This window comes from Rhinatrema bivittatum, chromosome 6, assembly GCF_901001135.1.
Source record: "Rhinatrema bivittatum chromosome 6, aRhiBiv1.1, whole genome shotgun sequence".
NCBI classification, from domain to species: Eukaryota; Metazoa; Chordata; class Amphibia; order Gymnophiona; family Rhinatrematidae; genus Rhinatrema; species Rhinatrema bivittatum.
In genome coordinates this window covers 197191996-197216454 of record NC_042620.1, presented here as the reverse complement: position 1 = coordinate 197216454, position 24459 = coordinate 197191996, and the positions used below count along the sequence as shown (strand labels likewise).

Sequence of the window (24459 nt, the reverse complement as noted above, 5' to 3'; positions counted from 1 at the left end):
GGTAAAACCATGCTGCCTCAGATCCTGTGATCCAGCGGATTCCAGAAACTACACCACCCTCTGTTTTAGCATGATTCAATTAATTTACTCATCACCACGATCAGACTAATTGGTCTATAAGTTCTCAGACTTCTACTTTATGATGAGGAATCACCTCAGGTTTTTTTTCCCAATGCTTTGGAACTATCCCTGACTAGTTGAAAAGACCAGACAACAGAACTCCAGAAGATCTGAGTTCCCATAATACTTTTGGTTGTATCCAGTGTGTTCGCAAGACTTTATCCACTTTTAGTTTTCCCAGCTTCTCACAAAGTTTTCTGAAAATTGTTTGTGGTCCAACTCACTTCCATTCTTATCTATGGCAGTTTATGGTCCTACTCCAAGCCCTTGTTCAGTGAACACTGAGCAGAAATTTTTGTTAATCAATTCTGCTTGCTCTTTGTCAGCCTCTACAGATTTCCCCCTCCTGCACCTTTCAGTTTTACAATTCCATTTTTGCACTTCTTCCCACCAACATATTTTAAAAAAAAAATAAAGAAAATTTTACACGTCTTAGCTTTTTTCTTCCATTTGTGCTTTCGCTTTCCTGTCTACTTTACAAGCTCCTATTAGAATATATCTAGTTTTAAATGAAAACATTTTGAAGTCCCTCTCAAAAAGAGCATACGAACACAGAAGCTATAGGATAAAATATGGTGATCAGTTTCATTTAAAATGCATGCTTTTAATCGGAATTTAAGAAGTGCCCAGTTTCTGATTAATAAAAATGAAACTGCTATGTTTTCAATATTTGTTTTAAAAATCTAAAAGTAAATGAAAAAGTTAGCATCCTCTGTCCAATACCTCACCCATGTGAACATGTTCTAAAGACAACAAAAACTTAAAAGATAATACTGTGGGATGGGTTTGGACTGCCATTGGGTAGCCTAAATTCCAGTGCCATATGCATAAATCACAAAAATGAAATCTACAAACTTTAAACTATATCAATATTAATTCTCAGCAGTAATGCATCTAAGAAAATGTGCACAATGTTTTTACATTCTAACAAAGGGGGTGCAGCAGTATTGCTCTGTCATTATCTGTTGGGCACCTCCAGCTTTTGACATTGTGATTTTTTTTTTTTGTTTAGTCTGTAAAAAAGAGCTTTATGTTACCAGCTTAAAAGAAAGACTCCTATAAAATCTGTGACATTTCTGCTCACATGACAGCACAGCTCTACAGACAGGGTTACGGTGCATACATTTCCTCTTGCAACTAAGTTACTGTGGAGCCAAACATATCAGAAGGTAAAAGGTAAACATTTGACATGATTATGTTTGAATATAGAAACATCCATGAGCAGGAAGGAAAAAAAAAAAAGGTTTTGAACAGGACTTCCATTCCATATAACAATATTCAACAGCTGTTTAGAGATTTTCAATTTTAAATCATAAATTGTACACTATCCATATACACAATTTCAGTATAAGATCTTGTTTTAAAGAAATAAAGTTCTTTAAATTTGTAAAATATTAAAACCAGTTTTATAGCCAGGATCAGAATCAAAGTTTTTCCCTACATTCATTAAATTACATATGTGCATTCATTTCAAACAAATGTGCTTTTCAAGAAGATAAAAAGTCCATTTTCGGTTCACTTTGAAAAAAATAAAAGGGCTTTCCGTGTCCCCCACTTCCATCCACTGCTAGAATTCCTGGATCCTCCCTGGATCCCTAACCAAGTTGCTGGGGCCTCCCCCACTCTCACACATAAGCCAGGAGCCTCTCCCAGCCCCCACTTACCCCTTTGGATAGGGTCTTCGGTGTAGAAAGTGACAGGAGCAATCCCCAGTTGCTCCTGCCATGCCAGCTCCACAATGGTGCCCACTGGGCCTAAGCCCAGAGCCATTTTGTTGCACATAAAACGGTGGTGGTGTTCTCTGGGCTAGCTGACACCATTGTGAAGCCATGAATATCTGGGGATTAGTTCTGCCCCTTTCTTTGCTGAAGACCTCACAGAAGGGGTGGGGTAGGTGTGGGGGGGCTGGGGAGGACCCGGATCAGCTCAGGGAGATCCTGTCAGGGCTTAGCTCAGCCCCAGCTTATTGGCAGGGGATGAGAGAGTGAAGGGGTCTAGGGAAGCCCCATTTTATTTCTGTATTTTTTTTTATTTTGCTTCAAACAAGCCAAAACACACACAAAAAAATACTGAAAAAAAAAAAAGTTAAACAAATTTTACCCCTGCACATCCCAAAATATATTACTGAGCTTTAATCTTCTTCAGATATCAAAACCAATTTTGTTGCTCCCAGCATCAAAGAAATGCACATGAAAGTAAACTGTGAAATACTTACAAAAAAAAAAAAAATAAAGCGAGAGATTCAAAGGGAAAAGGAGTGGAGAATACCACAAAGAAAAATACTGAACTTTGGATTCTCATTTTCCATTTACGAAAACATTTCATGTTTGCAATTTTGTCTATTTTTTACCTCAACAATTGGGAGACTCTATTGTCATTCTTATTTTTAAGATTTATTAAGCGTAAACTAGAAATAAAAAACAAAGGCAACTAACAGAATCTAAGGCTCAGGTCATTGTCAATCACCGTTACTGACCCTACTCAGTTTGCTCCATGGGTACATCCCTTTGACCTCTAGTGATCATCTTCGATGCTAGACATATCTGGGAGCTCTTGAGTAGCAGAGGTGAGGTAGAAGGGGAGGCTGTGCAGGCTTCTCTTCCTCTCTCCTCCAGGAACTACTTTCTTCCAATTAATTTTATTCAGATAAAATAAGTTTTCAACCTGAGTTTCTGGCTTGGCATCTTCTCATTCTTTGGCCTTGACAATTTTTTTGTCTCTCTCTCTGGTGTTCTTCCTTTTTCTTTCCTATTCTTATTCTCTCCATCTTTTCTTCAGCATTGGCTATTTTAATATACTCTTCTCTTAGTCACCATTTTTTCTTCCCTTTCTATCTGCTCTCTTACCATTCCCTCCTTTCTACTGCACACACGCCTCCGTTCCTTATCTCTTTCCTCCATTATCACCCTGGATTCCTCTCCCCACCACACTCAGTGTCCTCTCCTCCACTCTTACCATCCCTGGTTTCTCCCATCCCCATAGTCTCAATCCCCTCCTCCTTGTTCAATCCTCTCTGCCCATCTCTATTCTTAAAAACTTTCCTCTCCCACATTTTTGGACACCCCACCTGCCCTTGCTCTTGATCCTTCCATTCTTTCTTCCTACCCTTGCTTGCCCCCTTCTCATCCTTATTCTTCCCTCTCGCTTCCCCAATTCAAACACTCGCTCCCCCCGCCCCCCGACACTTGCTCTTTCCTCTTCTTTACCTCATGGTCTATGCAGGAGCCAGAGAAAAGGCTTCCCTGCCTAACTGCTAATTGGATCATTCTGCTAGCCAGAATTTATCAGAGGCACAGAATTAGTAGCAGTAAATAAAGCTGCCATCCTAGGGCCCCAATTGGGTGTTCAGCCTACATGGAGGGAAGAGGCAGCTAGGTTGGGAAGGTAAATAAAATAAGTAGATTTTTAGGACCTGGAGATCCTAGATGCTATCCCAGAGACCTGGAGTTGGGTCTTCAAATCTGGTCTCTAGGTCAAATAGAGTGATTTCTCACATATAGTGCTAGAAGATACAGAAGTTGACAAGCTGAAGCAGAAAGCTGGACAACTCTATAACAGTAATTGCCAAAAGATCAAGTCAATGGGACCTTCTAGCTCAGGGGTCCTCAATTTTTTCAGAAGGGCCACATTTAGCTACTACTCTTACAAACCCTTTCCCCAGCATTTCATATCATCAAGAGAGTCGGGAATTGGGGGTGGGGGGGAACCTGTCCAACCCTCTTGGTAATTTGAAATGCTGGGGAAAGTTTGCAGGAGCAGCTAAATGTTTAGATCAGCAGGCTGAGAACCAGAGAATCCAGGGTTCAAATCTCACTGCACTCTGATCTTGGGCAAGTCTTCACCTTCCACTGCCTCAGGTACAAATGTAGGGTCTAATTTATTAAGGGTTTTCTTCCATTTTCTGTCTTTGGGAAAAATGCTTAGTAAATGAAGCCTTTAGATTGTAAGCCCTCTGACAACAGGGAAATACCTACAGTATCTGAATAATCTGCTTCAAAGTGTCACAATAGTCAGAATATAAATAAAAAACAACAGGTATGGCAGATTGACTGTCAGTATCAAATATGGCTAAATTTCTCAAAAGTTTGTAACCTTGTCACGTTCTTGGGAACCCTGCCCCCTGCCTCCCCCTCCCCTTTCCCTATTATCTGGCCTGGTGACGGCGGCACCACTATAGCTGCCCACTCTGAAACTATCAATATTCAGTAAGCACAATTAACAAGTGCTCTCGGAGGACACCAAGATGTTAGTCCTCACACATGGGTGACATCATCAGATGGAGCCCGATGTGGAAAACTTAAGGCCCTCTCCAGTCTTGTTCCACAGAATTTTAATTAAAAGAAAAAAAGAAAAAGAAAAACCCAACACCGCGGTGTGGCGGGTGGGTTTCAGGAGGATTAACATCCTCCTCTCCTCGTAGGACATCTGTTACAGGTAAGCAACTCTGCTTTCTCCAAGAACAAGGAGGATGGTAGTCCTCACACATAGGTGAATCTCTAGCTACAGGCTGCTCCCCAACACAAAATCCAACCAATAGACACTAACCAGGTGCCAACAGGCACAACCAGAATGGTGCTGTTGGTAACAGACGGGGGAGAAAGCCTGAACCCAAAGAATGGGCCCTAGGCAGGAGAGCTGGGTTCTACACCTCAAACAGATTCTGAAGGCCGAACCTACTGTCGCATTGGCCATACCTATCCAGACAATAATAGGATGTGAATGTATGGAGAAAACTCCACGTTTCAGTCTTGCAAATCTCGTCCATGGGAACTGCTTGCAGGTGGGACACAGATACTTCCATGCCTCTGACAGAATGAGCCTTGACATGACCCCCAAGATGCATTCCCGCCTGTGCATAGCAGAAGGAGATGCAATCTGCTGGCCAATTGGACAGTGTCTGTTTGGCAATGGCAACACCCAACCTATTCCTATCAAAAGAAATAAAAGGTTGGGTAGACTGTTTATGGGATTCTATCCACTCCAGAAAGAAGGCTAATGCTCATTTGCAGTCCAAATTGTGCTATGCTCATTCACCATGGTGCAAATGGGGCTTGGGAAAGAATATTGGCAGCACAAATGACTGATTTCAATGGAAATCAGTCACCACCTTAGGCAGTCACCACCTTAGGCAGAACATAGGGTGATTATGCAAGATTACCCTGTCATGATAAAACTAAGTTAAAGATGGATAAGCTACACTAACTACACTAACCACATCCTCTGGCAACAAATTCCAGAGCTTAATTGTGCATTTAGTGAAAAAGAATTTTCTCCAATTAGTTTTAAATGTGTTACTTGCTAACTTCATGGAGTCCCCCTAGTCCTTCTATTTGAATAAATAACTGATTCACATTTACCCATTCTAGACCTCTCATGATTTTAAAGACCTCTATCATGTCCCCCCTCAGCCATTTCTTCTCCAAGCTGAACAGCCCTAACCTCTTTAGCATTTCCTCATAGGGGCGCCGTTCCATCCCTTCTCTCATTTTGGTCACCCTTCTCTGTACTTTCTCGAGTGCAAATATATCTTTTTGAGATACAGCAACCAGAACTCCACACAGTATTCAAGGTAGTCTCACCACGGAGTGATAGAGAAGCATTATGACATCCACCATTTTATTTGCCATTCCCTTCCTAATAATGCCTAACATTCTGTTTGCTTTTTTCACCGCCACAGTACACTGAACTGATGTTTTCAATGTATTATCCACTATGACGCCTAGATCTCTTTCCTGGGTGGTAACTCCTAATGTGGAACCTAACAACATGTAACCATAGCAAGGGTTATTTTTCCCTATATGCATCACCTTGCACTTGTCCACATTAAATTTCATCTGCCATTTGGACACCTAATCTTCCAGTTTCACAAGGTGCTCCTGCAATTTATCACAATCTGCTTGAGATTTAACTACTCTGCATAATTTAGCATCATCTGCAAATGCGATCACCTCACTTGTCGTGCCCCTTTCCAGATCATTTATAAATATATTAAAAAGCACTAGTCCAAGTACAGATCCCTGAGGTACGCCACTGTTGACCTTTTTCCACTGTGAAAACAGACAATTTAATCCTACTGTTTCCTGTCTTTTAACCAGTTTGCAATCCACAAAAGGATATCGCCTCTTATCCCATGACTTTTTACTTTTCTTAGAAGCCTCTCATGAGGGACTTTGTCAAACTTCTTCTGAAAATCCAAATACACCACATCTACGGTTCACCTTTGTCCACATGTTTATTTATCCCTTCATTAAAATGTACGAGATTTGAGAGGCAAGACTTCCCTTTGTTGCGAGCGCAGCCTTCGGAAGCCTATGGCGCGGGCTCGGCACACATCACTTAGCTCATAGGTGAGCAGAGCCCTTGGGCCACAGGACGGCTCAGGTCGGGACATGAGTCGCACCCATGGTGAGGTGTTTGTGCAGAATGGGCGGCACCAGAACAGAGCTGGACGGAGCTAGGAAGACTGGGTTTGTGAAGTAAGCCTCAGGCGAGGACTTGGAAGAGACACAAGAGGATAGAGCAAGAACCCCAAGGCACCCTATACAGTCACGGGCCACACTGCCCCCTACACAGCTGGACGGCTGGTCACGGACCATGAGCGGAGCGGGGTGAGCTTGGGAAGTCTCTTAGCACAGGAGCAACATGACCCCTGGGGTCCTCTGGAGTCGGAAGGGTAAAGTCTTAGAACTTGGGAACTTGAGGATCGGAACCTCAACGTTAAAAACAGGAACCTCCGGAGGCATGAGTCAGACAGGACCTGGAGCATTAGGACAGAGGTGAGACATAAGGACTGGAACATCTGAGGAACAACTGGACATGGAACATCTATAGACTGCTGGGAACGGAACCATCAAGGGACAGCTGGATAAGTCTGGAGTGGAGTCATGGACATGGCTGGAGTGGAGTCACGGACGTCACGCTGGAATGGACTCACGAACATCTTTGGAATCACGGAGAATCAGGAACAGGCATCTGAGATGAGGAGAACTCCACGAGCACCCGAGCAGATGCGAAGACAACAGTGAAGTGATGGAAGGGCCCTTAAGTAATGCTGAGAGGGTAACTCCCTGGGAGGAGCTACCAGGTGGGTCCACACCTCCCTGTCCCTTTAAAAGTAGGAAGAAGCCGCAGGCCCGCCCCTTAGGGAAAAGGGGCAGGACCCTGGACAGCGGCCATGCTGCCGCTACAACGCTGACCGGAGCAGGAGGAAGCCGGGCCTCAGAGAAGGTCCCGATGAGGCGTGGCGGCATCTGGCCACCGGAGAAGGAGCAGAAGGCAGCCCCAGCCGTAGCCAAGGGCGAGGATGAGGCCCTCCTGGGCCGTGGAGCACCGAGGACATTGGGGATGGCCTCCGGGTCATGTAGGAAAGACAGGCGCAGCTCCGTGCCACGACAGGAACCCTGGCGTGGCTCCTGCTGCACCGGTATGTTTGCGGCACCGGGAACGAGGCAAGGCCACAGCTTCTGCGGCCTCCAGCCGTGCAGGTAAGTGCCTTCCGTGGCTCCTGCCACAGGAGGAGTGCAACACCCTTGGGTAAATCCATGCTGGTTGTGCCCCATTCAACTATGTCTGTCTATCTGAATATTCTGTTATTTTATTCTTTATAACAGTTTCCACGATTTTTCCCAGCACTGAAATCAGGCTCACGGGTCTATAGTTTCTTGGATCTCTCCTGGAGCCCTTTTTAAATATCGTGATTACATTGGGCACCTGCCAGTCTTCGGGTACAATGGACGATTTTAATGATAGGCAACAAATTTATACTAATAGGTCTGACATTTCATTTTTTATTTTTTTTTCGGAACCCTGGAGTATATACCATCTGGTCCAGGTGATTTACTACTCTTCAGTTTTTCAATATGGCCTACTATATCTTCCAGGTTCACCATAATTTGGTTCAGTTCAACTGCATCACACTCTTAAAACCCATCTCCAGAACGGGTATCTCCCCAATATCCTCTTTAGTAAACACTGAAGCAAAAAATTTGTTTAGTCTTTCTGCAATGACCTTAATTTCCATAAGTGCTCCTTTAACCCCTTGGTTAAATTCTTTAAGTTCACATATTCAGTTTAACTTTAACATACACCCGAGTTCTATTGCGTTTTTGGATATCATGATTACTGTAGAGGCACAAGGATTTGTGACTACACTATACCGCAAGGACACTGATCGCAATACACTCCTACAATATCAGAGTTGTCATCCCCGTCCCTTGCGCGATAACATCCCGACGGGACAGTTTTTACGGCTCCGCCGTTTGTGTTCCACTCGGTCTGAGTACATGATACAAGCTCGTACCATGTTCAGTCGTTTTTTGGAGCGTGGCTACCCGTATAGGGTGATCAAGAGAGCTTACAAACGGGCTCTGTATGCTGACCGTGATTGGCTATTTAGTTCGGGGGCCAGCTCTCCAGATGAGTCCAATAATTGTATACTTCCTTTCTCGATTATGGGGAGTACTATTGCATCCATGATCAGACGGCATTGGGCTGCTTTAGCGTTGACAGATCTTCTTCACAGTCCCCTCCGTTTTACATATAAGCGTGGTAGAAACTTAAGGGATAGACTGGTACACTCTGCCTCTTCTCCTATATCATTTGATGGTCCGGGGGTACATGGCCCATGTGGACATTGCACTATGTGTAGCCACACTGAGCAAATGACTGGGTTCACACATCCTACCACCGGGCGATTGTTTAAATTACGTTCGCCCTCTGACTGTCTTACTAAAGGCGTGGTCTATATAGTGAGATGCCCGTGTCCTCTACTCTATGTAGGCAAAACAACACGTATGCTAAAAACTCGCATGATTGAACATTGTTCGAATATTCGCCTGCATAGAGTAGATGAACCTTTGGTCTCTCATTGGATTGACTGCGGCCACTCCATTTCTGACTTTAGCTTTACGGTCATTGAAGTGGTCCCCCGCCCTGTTCGGGGTGGTGACTTCTCAATGCTCCTCGGGCGTCGTGAGCAGAAGTGGATTTTTATCCTCAATACCGTGGTTCCCCAAGGCCTTAATAAAGAGATTGAATGGAATCTGTTTTACTAGCTTGTCATGGGGACGGGACGGATCGGCTTACACCTGTTATCTTGACAGCTCTCGCGTGAGTTGTCGCGTTCGCGCCATTTTTATACGTTTAAATAGCTGTCACCTGAGCGAGCCTGCGCGCTCCGGGTACTTATTTAAAGGTATGTACATGTTTGTTACGGTTGTACAATGTAGCCACTCTTTCACCATTCTAATATAGACTTTTGTTTACACTTTTAGATTTGACTGTACCCTTGGTCCCCCCCGACGCAGCCTGGCGAAACACGGGTCCGTGTCTGGGGACCTCTTATTACATGGTTGATTTTGAATCTACGGAGTTGCCGTTATGAACCCTCATACTTAGCTTTCTTGGAATCTATTAAAGTGCATCACTGAATGGTGATTTAACATTTATCCTGCACCAGCGTTTTGTGGGTAATTGAAATCTCCAATTAACTGCACTACCAAACTGGTCAGCTTCCCTAATTTCTCTTAGCATTTTACTGTCCATCTCATCATTTTGGCCAGTAAACTCCTGTCACTATACTCTTCCCCAACACACAAGAGATTTCTACCCATAAAGTTTCGATTGTGTATTTAGTCTCTTGCAGGATCTTTATCCTGTTGGACTCTATATCACCCTGGCCATAAAGTGCCACCTTGCCACAAGGTTGTTCCTCTCTATCATTGCGATATAATTTGTAGTCTGGTATAGCACTATCCCATTGGTTATCCTTCTTCCACCATGTCTCTGAGATGCCAATTAAATCTATGTCATCATTCACTGCTATACACTAATTCCCCATCTTACTTCTTAGACTTCTGCTATTAGCATACAAACATTTAAAAAGTGTGTTTTTTGTTTGTATTAACATTCTGCTTTTCAGTAGTCGGGGATAATTTAGAATCTTTTAGCTCAGGTGATTCTTTACTTATAGAAAGAATTTATGGACATAGAAGTAGCATTATATTGTAGCAATTTTCAAAAGTCCATTTATGTGGTTGAGTAATTACATAAATAAAAGCTACTGACAATTGAATAGCATATATCATAGCAATTTTTAAAAGCCCACCTTCAATTGGGAGGCTCGGGGGAGGGGGGGCTCCACTACCTGAGCTTGCACCCCCGTCTGGACAACCTGGGATGAAAGAACAGAAAAACCCAAATGTCGAGCCCTCTGAAAGGCCATTCCTCTGAGGGTCAAAAATGTTTGTATCACCTATTACGACCTCTCATGCTGAAAGAATGTGGTATCTGTTTCTTATCCTCTGGCAACCGAGAAACCTGGGGCTCTCACCACTTATTGGCCATTTTCTCCAGCTTGCTCCCAAACAAGAGTAAGTCTTTAAAGGCAACTTTGTAAGGTTATATTTGGAGGTTGAATCAGCCAACCAATTTCTCAGCCATAACTGACGCCTGGCCTCCATTACCGAAGCCACCCCTCTGGCTGAAGTGCAGACTAAATTGCAGTCTGCATCTGCCAAAAAGGCGGCTGCTGGTTCCAACACTGCCCTGGAATTTACACCAGATTAATTGACTTCCTGAGAGAGAAATCAACAAGAGCGAGCCACCAGGGAACACAAGCTATCTGCAAATTCATTGTCATTGCTTCAAAGGCCTGCTTAAGGATAGCCTCAATTCTCCTATTCTGTGCATCCTTCAAGACCGTTCCCTCTTCTATGGGAATAGTCATCTACTTGGTAATGGCACACACAAGTGAATCCACACCCAGATCCAGGGGGTACAGTCCTTCCAAGACTTGTCCCCCTTTGAAATTAACTTCCAGGGCGCCCCATTCAGGATCAATTAATTCTTGAATTGCCTCCATAATAGGGAAAAAACATGAGGCTTTACACAAAATAATCAAAATGGGATGATCTTTGGCTCAGATATGATTCATCCCCAGGTACTCCAAGCATCTTCAATGTCTGAGAAATTTGAGCCGGTAACTCATCTCTATGCAAGAACCACAACATAGTTCTATTCGGCTCCAGTTCCAGAGGAATTTCCCCATTCTCCACAGATGTAAGGATCAGCTTCATCATCCGTGCCATCTATCAGGAAGACAGGTCGCAGATCTAGGCATATTTCAACTCTTACCCGCGGCACCAGGCATGCTGGTTGTTGCTGCCTGCGACCCTGACCTGTTAAGATCTGCAGTCTTTGGCCCAGCCATCCTTGAAAAAATTCTACACAAGGAAAGGCAGAGGGATCCATGCCAAAAACAGGGAGCATCTGTCCTGTGCCCACTTAACTATGTTCCCCTGCTGACGAACCAGTTAGGGGAGCTCCAAAGTCAGGCGATCCTTCTGGCAGCTCTTTTCCCAGTCCCGCATCAGGCTGGGAAGAACTAGGCTTAGTAAAATCTGACCAAGGCAATTCCCCCTGAGCCTCAAGTAGTGCTGACAAGTCAGAGAACATCAGGCTCAGATGCCCGAATATGACAAGCAGCACAGAGGGTAAGGCACTTAGGTTTCTTTGCTATAGGCACCATTAGTCTGTCAGTATGTTCTAACAGGCATCTGAGAAGTATGTGTCCAGCTATATTCGTGCTGCAAAAAACTAGGTGCCCAAAAATGTAGGCACTCAACACTGTGCCTCGATAAGCGTCCAAAAACTGAGCTCCCATGAGGTTGCTCAGATTGTGCGCTTAGATGAGTGCTTGCAAGTAAACGCCCAGAAAAATGCCCCTGACCAATTGGATGCCCAACTAGGCGCATAACTGGAAGCACCACTCGATGCACTAGCACGAACTGATGAAACTGAACAGGGTATCCTAACGCGCAGAAAAAAAAACCGCATGAAATGCCGCCATGGCAGACCATGCGGCGAACAAGAAAAGCTTGAGAGCAGGGCCTAGCCAAAAGCCTGCTCAATCCGTCAGGCTGCCCATGTCCCCTAAGCTCCCCTGGAGGTGGAAACGAACGTCTGATCGGTGTGCCGAGCACTGAGACCGGAGGAATCCCTACAACATTTTTTTTTTTAACCAGCTAAGTCCACAGTGGCTGAAAACCAGCTACTGGAGCAAGGCACTCATCTGAGGGAGGGATCCAAAGATATCACCTCAGGAATTCTCGACTGAGGGAGGGACCATAAGCTATCACCACAGGAGAGAGGGGGGAATAAGTTTCCTTCTTTTCTCCTTTTAAAACTTTAAGCAATACCTAGTAAGGAGATGCATGTCCACCATCTGCTGGAGATGGAGAATACTGGCAGGTTGATGTCCATGTAGTGGCATCAGCTTTACTCCATCTCCATCTGCTGGTAGAGGCGCATATCCCACTATTTATGGATCCACCTGTCTGAATGCTAAGAAAATCTTTGTAGAAAATGAACAGAATGCTGCTGTGGCATAAAGCAGCAAGTTTTGATAGGCTTTATAATACAAATTTCCATGAAGTTAGCAAGTAGCATATTTAAGACTAATTGGAGAAAATTCTTTTTTACTCAACGCACAATAAAGCTCTGGAATTTGTTGCCAGAGGATGTGGTTAGTGCAGTTAGTGTAGCTGGGTTCAAAAAAGGTTTGGATACGTTCTTGGAGGAAAAGTCCATTAACTGCTATTAATCAAGTTTACTTAGGGAATAGCCACTGCTATTAATTGCATCAGTAGTATGGGATCTTCTTAGCGTTTGGGTAATTGCCAGGTTCTTGTGGCCTGGTTTGGCCTCTGTTGGAAACAGGATGCTGGGCTTGATGGACCTTTGGACTGACCCAGCATGGCAAGTTCTTATGTTCTTAATGTGGTCTGGAAGAATAAAGGAGAATCACCCTCTTTCAAGATGCAGATATTTCAGCAAACACCAAGTAATAGCTATCAAATGATTCAAATATGAGATCAATTACTGTTCAAAAGAAATAAGTTAACAGAGAAGGACATATCCTGTTCTGACCTCATCATTTTACCTAGTTTTAAAAAAATGTGTAGCATATGCTCAATTAAGTACACAGTTGGCCATGAAGGAATAAATTGTGGATAGAAAGTTTTTAACATAGTAATGACAGCAGACAAAAAACAAATGGTCCATCCAGTCTGCCAGCAAGTTATTGAGCAAAGAATTTCCATGGGACAAAAGGTTGCAAACCACCTTGACTGTGAAAGATTAATAAACCTTCAATGCAAAGACACATATGACAATTTCTTGTATTCCTATTACTTACTTGTTCCTGGAGTATTTGCCATCTGAATGAGATCCTTAGTGAGAGAGTCCACTTTCTTCAACTCCCTTCCATGATGTTCTTGTTCCTTAGCAATAGTTAAGCTCATCAACATAGCAGAGGGGTCTACGTTTTTATGATGTAAGACTGTCATACTCTCCATTAAATTCTTTATCATATTAGAGGGTGACTTATTACCAGGCATAGCTGATGGTTCAAGAATGTCTGCATGTTCCATATCAAAATATTCAGATTCAGTGGGCTCAGTCTTCACTACTACATTGCTCAAAACGCTGTTATGATTTTGTATATACAGCACAGATTTATCTGAATTATCCTGATCAGTCTCTTTATATTTTTGACTATTATCTGTACATTTTTCAGGAGGAACAAGAGTCTTTGTTTTTCTTGTTTTGGAAGTCCAGCTTTTCTTCAGCAACTTTACATTGTGCTCAGTTTGTTCAACTGTCTTATTTAAAGAGCAGCTAGCCTGTTCATCTATACTTTTGGCTCTTGATAGTTTGTCCTCAGTAGTAGGGAGTACTTTTACAACTTCCATGTTCTTGTTTTGAAGCAGCTCATCATGTGCACTTTCACTGTGTTCCAAAACTGGGTCTACAGAAACCAGAGGTATTTGGGGATCTGAAGCACAAACAAAATTAGTTCTTTTAGATTTTCCAACATCCCCTTCCAAAGAAGCTTCAATAACTGGGTCCACCATAAGCTTTGGTGCATGTACAAAATAAGTTCCCCTTTTAGCTTTGGCAAATTCACTTTTCAAAACAGGTTCCATAGAAAGGCTTGGTGCACGTACAAAGTAAGTTCCCCTTTTAGGTTTTGGAATGCTATCTTTCAAAGCTGGTACTATAGTTTGTGGATTCAAAATGGGGTCTGGTTCATATACAAAATTAGGATCCAAAACAGGTTCTCCAGAGAAGACTGAAGCATCTACAAAGTAAGTACCTTGCTGATGTTTTGCAGATAGATTGTCAATGTTGACCAACGAGGGCTGCTTCTTTTCTAAATCTTGATCATATGCAACCTTCTGAATGCAAAGCTCATTCTCACTGGAACGAGTGCATCCAATTTTACTCTCTTGTTTATTCAGGCACTCAGAGTTATATGCGTTTATGTCAGGCTTTTTAAAGCTTTCTGAATTTAGCATATTTTCTGTACTATCTACTAAGTTTCTTGATTTTAAAGTAATTTTAGAGATCTGCTTGTTTTCTTTTAACTTTTTATTTTTCTTTTCAATTATATTGTAAGTATCCTCCTGTAAGTTTTCAAGCAATGGGATTTTAGAGGTTTTGCTGCAAGGCAAACTTTGAAAATTGTAACTATTTGATGGGACATCATAATTTGATAAACCTGAATTTTCGGATGAATCATCCACATTTTGATGATGGTTAACTACTGAATCTTTTGTTGGTTGCCCCTTGAAACAATCATATTGCTCTTGTTTAACTGGATTTACTACACTAACATATGTTCTTCTGCAGTCTCTCACTCCATAACTATATTCTGCATGTTCTATATTTTGTTCATGGACTTTTCTTAATGTTAAGTCTACCCGGGTTAAACTGTCAGTTAGCGACAAATTCTGAACTTCTGATTCATTAGCACTTGTATCTTTAGGCTTAGATTTTATTTCAAGACTACGGTTGTCTTCTATATGAAAATCAGATTCTTTTTTCAGATTTGTTTTAGTCTTTTCACGACTCTTCTTGTCAGAGGTTGAGTGTTTCACTTTCCTCAGAGCTGTTCCATCACATTTTGATGTTTCACCAGTTTGGGCTTTTTTGCCACTTTTAGTTTTGGCCTTTGATGCCACTGTAACTATTGTGCTAGGTTCACTAGCTGTTAAATCCATTTCAGCATCATATATCGTTTCTTCAGGCTGCAGGTGTTTATGATGGTCTGGTTGAACTTTTTCCAGCAAGGAAGATTTAAAGTCAGCATCATGCTGATAAACTACATCCAAAGTACAACAATCTTCAGTCTGCCCATGTGCTTGCTCATAGTTATTGTCTTTACTTGCTCTTGATTGTAATGTCTTAAGTGAATGTTCATCTTGGTTGGAATCCACTGTAATAGACCGACTGCTTGACCTAGATGTCGAACCTTTTTTCCTTTGTGTTACATAATTGTGAAAATCTGAATTAATATCACATGATCTTATTTCTTCGCCCTTCCCTGATGGCTGGATGTTAGACAAGTCATTGTTTAAACTTTGTTCCATACATAAACTTTCTGAAACAGAAAAATAGGTTGTATTTAGAACTCTTAATAGAATTATTTAACACCCTTATATGATTATAAACATGGTAATGTCTACATGGTAATAACTATAGAGAAACATTCTTTGCTCATTTCAGATACTGGATTTTGCACTACTAATATACATAGATGACTATTTAAAACCCACTAACTAGTTTCTTCACCAATCTGATGAAAATAGGATAACTTTTGAAAGCTAATCACAGATGTATTTAGTTAGTACAATAAAAATATATCACCTACAACCTGCTTGTTTACCCTTTCTACTACTAAAATTATTTAGGGAATTTAGGATTTGAGTCCATATTTGGAATGAAATGTGTACTAGTTTTATTTGAAAGTTAAGTATTTTACTGTGTAGGCAGTCTATAATCTCCATTGAACAATAATGGAAAGAATAGAATATAAGCATAAATTTACAATTTTCCTAACAAATCAGAACCAGCAACCTAAACAAACATGTAGAAATTTCATCACAGTAGAAGAATAAGAAAGAAAGGCAAACTTCATGGGACCTTGCTTGTTCATCTTCAATGAATGCAGTTTAGCATTTTTCATGTTCTGCATAGCATGATCAGTCTATTTATAAAAATAGGTATTAAGGCAGAAAATTCATAACATATTCCCTTCATAAGAGACACCATATGAGCTAAAATAAGATTTGGGTGTGAATTTTCAAAGGGTTTATCTTAACTTTGGGATTTAGACACCTAAACTAGGCCCTTTGAAAATTAACTAGGGCAGAGCACCGAAATTTAGGAGCCTAGATTCACTATGCTTTAAATTTAATTGCCAAAAAATATGAGTGGCAATGGGGATGGAGTTAGGTCAAGAAAGACACCAATTTTCAGCACTAAGAACCTCAAAGATGCTTAAGAACACAAGAACATGCCATACTGGGTCAGACCAAGAGTCCATCAAGTCCAGCATCCTGTTTCCAACAGTGGCCAATCCAGGCCATAAGAACCTGGCAAGTACCCAAAAACTAAGTCTGTCTCATGCTACTGATGCTAGTAATAGCAGTGGCTATTTTCTAAGTCAACTTGATTAATAGCAGGTAATAGACATCTCCTCCAAGAACTTACCCAAACCTTTTTAAAACCCAGCTACACTAACTGCACTAACCACATCCCCTGGCAACAAATTCCAGAGTTTAATTGTGCATTGAGTGAAAAACAACTTTTTCACATTAGTTTTAAATGTGCTACATTTTAACTTCTTGGAGTGCCCCCTAGTCCTGGAGGTCTTCCTGGAAGAAGAAGGGCCTTCTGAGGGGCTGGCGGAGAGTTGCTGAAGAATATCATGCTGATCTTTCAGCTGTGCCATGGTCTCCTTCACTTTGTCCCCAAACAGGTTTTCGCCTGTACAGGGGAGATCTGCGAGCCTGTCTTGAAACGCTAGCCAGAGTCCGGAGGCTCGGAGCCATGCCAGCCGTCTGGTGCCAATGCCTCCAGCAGCCAGGCGGGCTGCGGTCTCCAACATGTCATAGGTGGACCTCACCTTGTGCTTACCCACTTCAAGGCCCAACACGGCAATGGCTGCAAAAGATTCCTGCTGCTGCTGGGGAAGGCCCTCCGCAAAATCCTGGAATTGTTTCCACGGATTGCTGTTGTATTGGGTCATATACAGCTGGTAGGCAGCAATGTGGGCCATCAACATGGCACTCTGAAACATTTTCCTCCCTATACCATCAAGTTCCCGGTGTTCACGCCCTGGAGGAACAGAAGCGTGCATCCGGGAATGTCTCGCCTTCTTCATAGCTGACTCCATGACCGCCGACTGGTGGGGGAGGTGCCTTCTTTCAAAGCCCACGGACTGCTGCACCATAGATAGGTGGCATCGGCCTTCCTGTTGATCGGGGACACAGATACTGGGTGTTCCCACATATGGAGGAGGAGCTCCTTGAAAATGTCATGGATAGGTACTGCCACAATTTCCTTGGGAGCATCGATGAACTAGAGAACTTCCAGCATCTTATGGTGGGTTATCCTCCTCCGAAAGGAGCTGGAAGGGGGATGGCTTCTGCCATAGCCCTTACAATGCTCGCAAATGACAGGTCTTCAGGTGGAGACAGATGCCGCTCCTCCGGGGGGTGGGAGCTCCAAGAGGGGGTCGTCTGAGAACTCAGAGGATGAGTCAGAAGAGTCATCACCCCATGGGTCTTAAGGACCCTCCTTCTCACTGGGGCCTGGGCACCAGAGACTGTGAGGGCATAGAGGGAACCCCCGCCATAGAGGGGGTATTGACTATGGAAAGCCAGGAGGAACTGGCGGTGGCTTGGGGAACCGCTGGCAAGGTTGCCTGCTTCCCTGAGACCTCATCCTCCTCGGAGGAATCGAGATCACTCTGGTGGAGGGTGACTGTGGCTGAGGAGGCATCGAAGGCCTCTTAGGCACCAGTTGCGTTGGTAGGGTGTTAAGGACGTCCAGATGCTTTAGCAGGTGTGTGAGCATCGATGGCGGAGGCTTGGGCTCTGGTATGGGGGCCGATGCTGCCGGAAACTCAATGTTCTGGAGCGCTTTCAGCACCATAGACTGCACCCTGCAATCCAGCTCCTCCTGGAAGTCCTGAGTGGTCAGGACTGATGGACAGGTTCTCGAGATGGCATAGCACCCTGCACTGTAGTCTGTGGGGAATGCTTTGGGCTACTGGGGGCACTGGAGGATGGGGCATCCAGTGGCTGGTGCTGCTTTGATAACGGCTCAGCAGCTGCTGATGCCGCTCCGGAACAGTGTTGAGATAGTGACCGGTATCTATGCTTTCTGGACTTCCGGCACTCGGCCCAGTCTTTCCCTGGCACAGAGGATGATGACGACCCCGAGGTCTGTGGGAGGGGAGAGACCACTGAGGATCAATCTCCCTCGCCCCGATCCTTAGGGGTGCTGGATAGTGGGATCGCCAGGGGAAGAGATGGAGACTGTTCCCCGCGATCCTTGGACGTTGAGGACACCGAAGTAGGAGTGGACGATTTCGAAGTCCCAAAAAGCTTCTCCATCTTATCAAGGCACGCCTGACGCCTTTTGGGCATCATTTGGTCACAGAAACGGCACCCACGTTGTCGTGTGAGGCCCCCAGGCAAAGGATAAAGACCTCGTGCGGATCTGTGATGGACATGGTCTGCGGGCACTGGAGACACCATCGAAAACGAGGCTGGCGTGCAGTCGATGGCCAACAGGCACCACGGTGCAACTGTTGGGAATCGATCGCGAAGACTGACAACAAAAAGCTGAAAAACAAGGGTACCTACCGGAATGGAAGGAACCAACCGCGAAGGGGGACCAGACGAGGAAAAAACCGCTCAAAAAAGTTTCAAACAATTTGAAGGAGTTGGAGCTCCACAACTGCGAGGCTACTGCACTGCGGAAAAGAAGAGACCGAAGGGGGACCTTGCGTGGACACACGGATAGCGGCAGGCTGGGTATGCTCAGTCTGCCAGTCAAAGTTTCTAGAAACTTTGACAAACATTTTCCATGCCAGGCTCCATCGGATGATGCCTCCCACATGTGAGGACTACCATCCTGCTGGTCCTTGGAGAATTTGTACTTCTTCACTTCAAACTTGCTTTGAGTTGCCTCACTTTCTCTGCAGCCCTTCAACAGCACTTTTCAGTGCTGCTAGGAAAAGAAATCATGTCCGGCTCCAAGAAAGCCACCTTCAGTGTATTAAAGGACTGTGCATGTAGCCACAGATGTCCCTCACCAACAGCCACCATATTAGTTAGATACCTGGGCCAGATCATGATTCAGCCAATCACTATGAGTGTGGCTGGGTGTTACCAAGGTCCCATAGGAATTAGTCCTTAGAAGATGGTGGAACCTTACAGGTCAGTTCCTCCTCTCAAAGTGGAGGACTGACTTCTTTGCCAAGGGACTTTTCGGCTTGGAGAAGAGACGACTGAGGGGGGATATGATAGAGGTGTTTAAAATCATGAGAGGTCTAGAACGGGTAGATGTGAATCGGTTGTTTACTCTTTCGGATAGTAGAAAGACTAGGGGAACACTCCATGAAGTTAGCATGGGGCACATTTAAAACTAATCGGAGAAAGCTCTTTTTTACTCAACGCACAATTAAACTCTGGAATTTGTTGCCAGAGAATGTGGTTCGTGCAGTTAGTATAGCTGTGTTTAAAAAAGGATTGGATAAGTTCTTGGAGGAGAAGTCCATTACCTGCTATTAAGTTCACTTAGAGAATAGCCACTGCCATTAGCAATGGTTACATGGAATAGACTTAGTTTTTGGGTACTTGCCAGGTTCTTATGGCCTGGATTGGCCACTGTTGGAAACAGGATGCTGGGCTTGATGGACCCTTGGTCTGACCCAGTATGGCATTTTCTTATGTTCTTATGTTCTTAAGTTAAGCAGGAGCTCTTTGACCAAAGAACCCTCAACTTAGACACCAGTTCCCGGATCCACCACAGCTCAGGGGTCAAACAACATAAGAAAGCATTGCGAACAGGGGTAAGTCCCTCAACGCATGCTTTACGGGGGCTCATTGGCATACAAAAAGAAGCATCCTGTGTCGGAGAAGGTGGTGCAATCAGCAATGCTAATGCCATCATCACACCAAGCCTCTGCATCGATGCATTGAGCCTCAGCACTATCATCTGTCAATGCATCGAATCTTGACACAGTCGACACAGCCATCTAAGCCTTGGTGCTGTCAATACTCTGCACCCCGGACATGCACCAGTCTAATCAGTGCACTTGACACTCACAGCAAGAACAGATTTTGGGAGGCCCTGAAGATGAATAGTTGCATGTATCTCTCTCTATCCTACCTCCTTGATCATGGACTTCATTTGGAGGCAATGGATCAGATATGCTCCTGTTATGCCTCTATTCTCGAAACAATCACCAGTACAATTAACCCAGGAAAGGGCCTTTCCTGAAGTCTGGTAGGAATTTCACAGAATGACAACTTTATCCCGGTCAGAAAACACAAACAGATTCAAATAAACTTCATTGGTATGTCAATTTTACATGTGTTGCCAAAGTAATATACAGAATAATTAAAATAAATGGGTAAGAAAGGAAAAATTACAAAATAGTAATAAAATCAAGTAAAAGTACAGGTTATGGAAAGTACAGCATCAAAGACATGTCTCAGGTTTTGATGCTGGATCGTATTATCCCTGGTCAAGTTTCATTTCTGGCCTGGTGCTGCTATAGCTGCCGATTCTCCTCTTTCTCCAAGGATTATAAAGAGATTTTCTTGCTCATTCTTTTGTAGAAAGCCTTGGGAGTTGTTAGCTTTGGGAAATATGCATCTCTGATCTCTGTATTTTCATCAGCACAAGAGGAAATGTATTCTATTTCTCCAGTGTTGCACTCCATACAGAATCTGTCTTGGGGTTTCCAGTCTAGTTTTTGTCTGCGTCTTTCTATTTCTAATCTGTGATCACTCATCCTATTATTTGATGAGGGTCTGTGTTTTTTGCATCTGTGACTGTGGGAAGACTCAAACAAAATCCAATCCAATGAGACATTGAACATAAAGATACAATGATAACAGCCTATAATATAATCAAAACGTAAGTGCAGTTCAATACAATAAAACCTTGAGAATGAATATGTGATGATAATAAGTCTGTGAGAATGTCAGAAGTTATGATGAGACCTGTCAGTCTAGATGGAGAGACAATTCCGGACAAGAATGGAAAGTATGACCTAAAAGAGAGGAGGATCGAACTTCCTTGAGTATGTAAACATAGTTGTTAAGTGATCCAGGATAAATCATTCCTACATTGGAGGAATGGATCGTCTGGTTATGGGAAGGCTTGTTTGAACAGCCAGGTTTTGAGTTTTTTATTAAAGGTTCGTGGGCAGGGTTCTAGCCGGAGATCTGAGGGAAGAGCGTTCCATTGAGAGGGACCAGCAGTGGATAGTGCATGTTTCCTTAGGGCGGTCTTGTGTGGGAAGGGGGGGTGGGCGTGTAGAGAGAGCCTTTGTAACCAGATCTAATAGGTCTGGAAGATTTGGGGAAGCGAAGAGGTAAGTTAAGATCAAGAGGTATAAGGTTGTGCGTAGCTTTGTGAATTATCATAAGGACTTTGTAGAGAATTCTGAATTTGATAGGTAGCCAATGTAAGTTACGAAGTATGGGAGTGATGTGCTCTCTTCTGTTAGTGTTGGTCAGGATCCTTGTGGCGGTGTTCTGAACCATCTGCAGAGGTCTGATAGTAGTTGCTGGGAGACCTAGGAGGAGCGAGTTACAGTAATCGAGTTTTGAAAAAAATGATAGATTGCAACACCATACGGTAGTCGTGGAAGTGGAGGGGGGTCTTAGCTTTTTCAGGACCTGTAATTTGAAGAAGCAGTCTTTTGTGGTTGTATTGACAATTTTTTTTAGGTTAAACTGATTGTCCAGAATGACACCCAGGTCTCTGACATGCGGGGAGAAATTCAATTGAGAAGTGATTGGTATGTTGGTTAGTTCATTATTGTCGTCTTGGGAGATGAGAATCTCAGTCTTATTAGTGTTAAGGACTAGGATAAGACTGGAGAGGAGGTGGTTGATTGCTTGGAGGCAATTGTTCCAGATTCTAAGGGTTTTGGATAGGGAGTCCTTGATAGGGATGAGTACCTGTACGTCGTCTGCGTAGATGTAGTGGGTTAGCTTGAGGTTTGTCAGAAGCTGACAGAGCGGAAGGAGGTAAATGTTGAAAAGGGTTGGAGAGAGAGAGATGAACCTTATGGGACTCCCAAGGTGTAGCTGACGGGGTGAGATTCTTTGTTGTTAATTTTGACCTTAGAGCATCTGTTACTAAGGAATGACTTGAACCATCTGTGAGCCGTACCAGTAATACCAATGTCTGTGAGGCGGTTTAATAGAATAGAGTGGTTCACAGTGTCGAAGGCCGTGGATAAATCTAGAAGAGCCAGAAGGTACGGTTGTCTTTTTTCTAGGCTAAGCATAATGGAGTCTGAGAGAGAGATTAAAAGGGATTCCGTATTAAGCAATTTGCGGAAACCGAACTGTGCTGGAGCAAGAATCTTGTGAACGTCTAGGTATTCTGAGAGTTGCTTGTTAATGATTTTATCTAAGAGTTTAGCGATGAATGGTGAGTTGGCTATTGGGCAGAAGTTGGCTGGATCAGCTGATGAGAGGTTAGGTTTTTTCAGCAGCGGCTTGAGAATCGCGATCTTGAAAGAGTGCCTGTCTGGTACTAGGCCTTGTGCGAGCAAGCAGTTAATGATTTCAGCAATCGGCTTGGCAATGATTTTTGGGATGGAGATGAGTAGATTTGAGGGTATAGGGTCAGAAGGGTGAGAGGATGGCTTGAGCTTCTTGAGCAGAATTTCAATCTGGTGATGAATGAGGAGTAGGTGGAATATATTAGGAGGACATGATTTGTGGTTGGTTATTTGGGGTGGGAATATGGATGTAGTATTTGATTGAGGTTGAATGGTTGGTGAATGGAGTGTGATTTGTGTACAGTGTTGACATGGTGATGAATGAGGTATCAGTCATAATTTATGCCTGGCCACTGTTACCGAAGTCACCCCTCTGGTTGCAGTGCGGACTAAATCGTAGCCCACATCTGACAAAAAGGTGATTGCTGGTTCCCTCACTGCCCTGGAATTCACACCAGATTCATCGACTTCCTGAGAGACAAGTAAACAAGAGTGAGCCATCAGGAAACAACAAGAAGCTATCTGCAAATTCATTGTCATTGCTTCAAAGGCCTGTTTAAGGATAGCCTCATTTCCACTATCCTGTGCATCCTTCATATCTGCAAATTCATTGTCATTGCTTCAAAGGCCTGTTTAAGGATAGCCTCATTTCTACTATCCTGTGCATCCTTCATCTTCTACGGGAAGAGTCGTCCACTTGGTAACAGCACAAACAAGTGCATCCATCTTTGGAAAGCACAATTGCTCTGTCGAGGCTGGATCCAGGGGGTACAGTTCTTCCAAGACTTGTCCCCCTTTGAAATTAGTTTCCGAGGTGCCCCATTCAAGATCAATTAATTCTTGAATGGCCACCATAATAAGCAAGAAATATGAGGATTTACACAAAAACATCAAAATGGGATCTTTCTTTGGCTCAGACATGGATTCAGCCCCAGGTACTCCCAGCATCTTCAATGTCTGGGAAATCAGAGCCAATAATTCATTTTTATGAAAGAACCAAAACGTAGTTTTATATGGCTCCAATCCCGGAGAAATTTCCCAATCCTCCAGGGAGTAAGGATCGGCTTCATCATCCATGCCATCTGGATTCTTATCTGGAAGACCGGTAGCAGATCTAGGCATACTCTGATGCTTACCCACAGCACCAGGCATGCTGGTTGTTGCTGCCTGCGACCCTGACCTGTTAAGATTGGCCGGGGCAGAGGACTGCGCCTGAAGGAAAAAAAAAAAAGACTGTAGTCATTGAAAAAAATTATACCCAAGAAAAGTCAGAGAGATCCATGCTGAAACCAGGGGGCATCTGTCCTGTGCCCACTGAACAACCTTCCCCGCTGACCTAACAGTTAGGGGAGTTCAAAATCAGACAAAACTGGCAGCTCTTTTCCAAGTCCCGCATCAGGCTGGAAAGAACCGGGCTTAGTAAAAATCAGACAAAGGCAACTCCTCCTGAGTCTCCAAGCAGTGCTGAAACAAGTTAGAAAGAAAGCCAGGCTGAAATGCCCAAATATGACAAGCAGCACAGAGGGTAAGGCGCTTAAGCTTGTTTGCTATAGGCACCATTAATCTGTCAACATGCTCTAACAGGTGCCTGAGAGGTGTGCATCCAGCTGTACTCATGCTGCAAAAAACTAGGCGCCCAAAATTTAGGCAGTCAACACTGTGCCTCAATGAGCATCCAAAAACTGAGCTCCCAGGACGCAGTTCAGATAGTGCGCGTAGATAAGCGTGTGCACGCA

The 24459-nt window shown here is 43.6% G+C and overlaps 1 protein-coding gene across 2 annotated transcripts in view; it reads right to left on the bottom strand.

The window, feature by feature from the left end:
- The window catches only part of SGO2 (shugoshin 2), a 181829-nt gene that overhangs the window by 22101 nt on the left and 135269 nt on the right, over positions 1 to 24459 (bottom strand). For both annotated transcript variants that reach the window (XM_029606378.1, XM_029606379.1), the window contains one exon: positions 13316 to 15562. In XM_029606378.1, the coding sequence (XP_029462238.1) occupies positions 13316 to 15562 (2247 nt within the window). The remainder of the gene's footprint in view (positions 1 to 13315; positions 15563 to 24459) is intronic.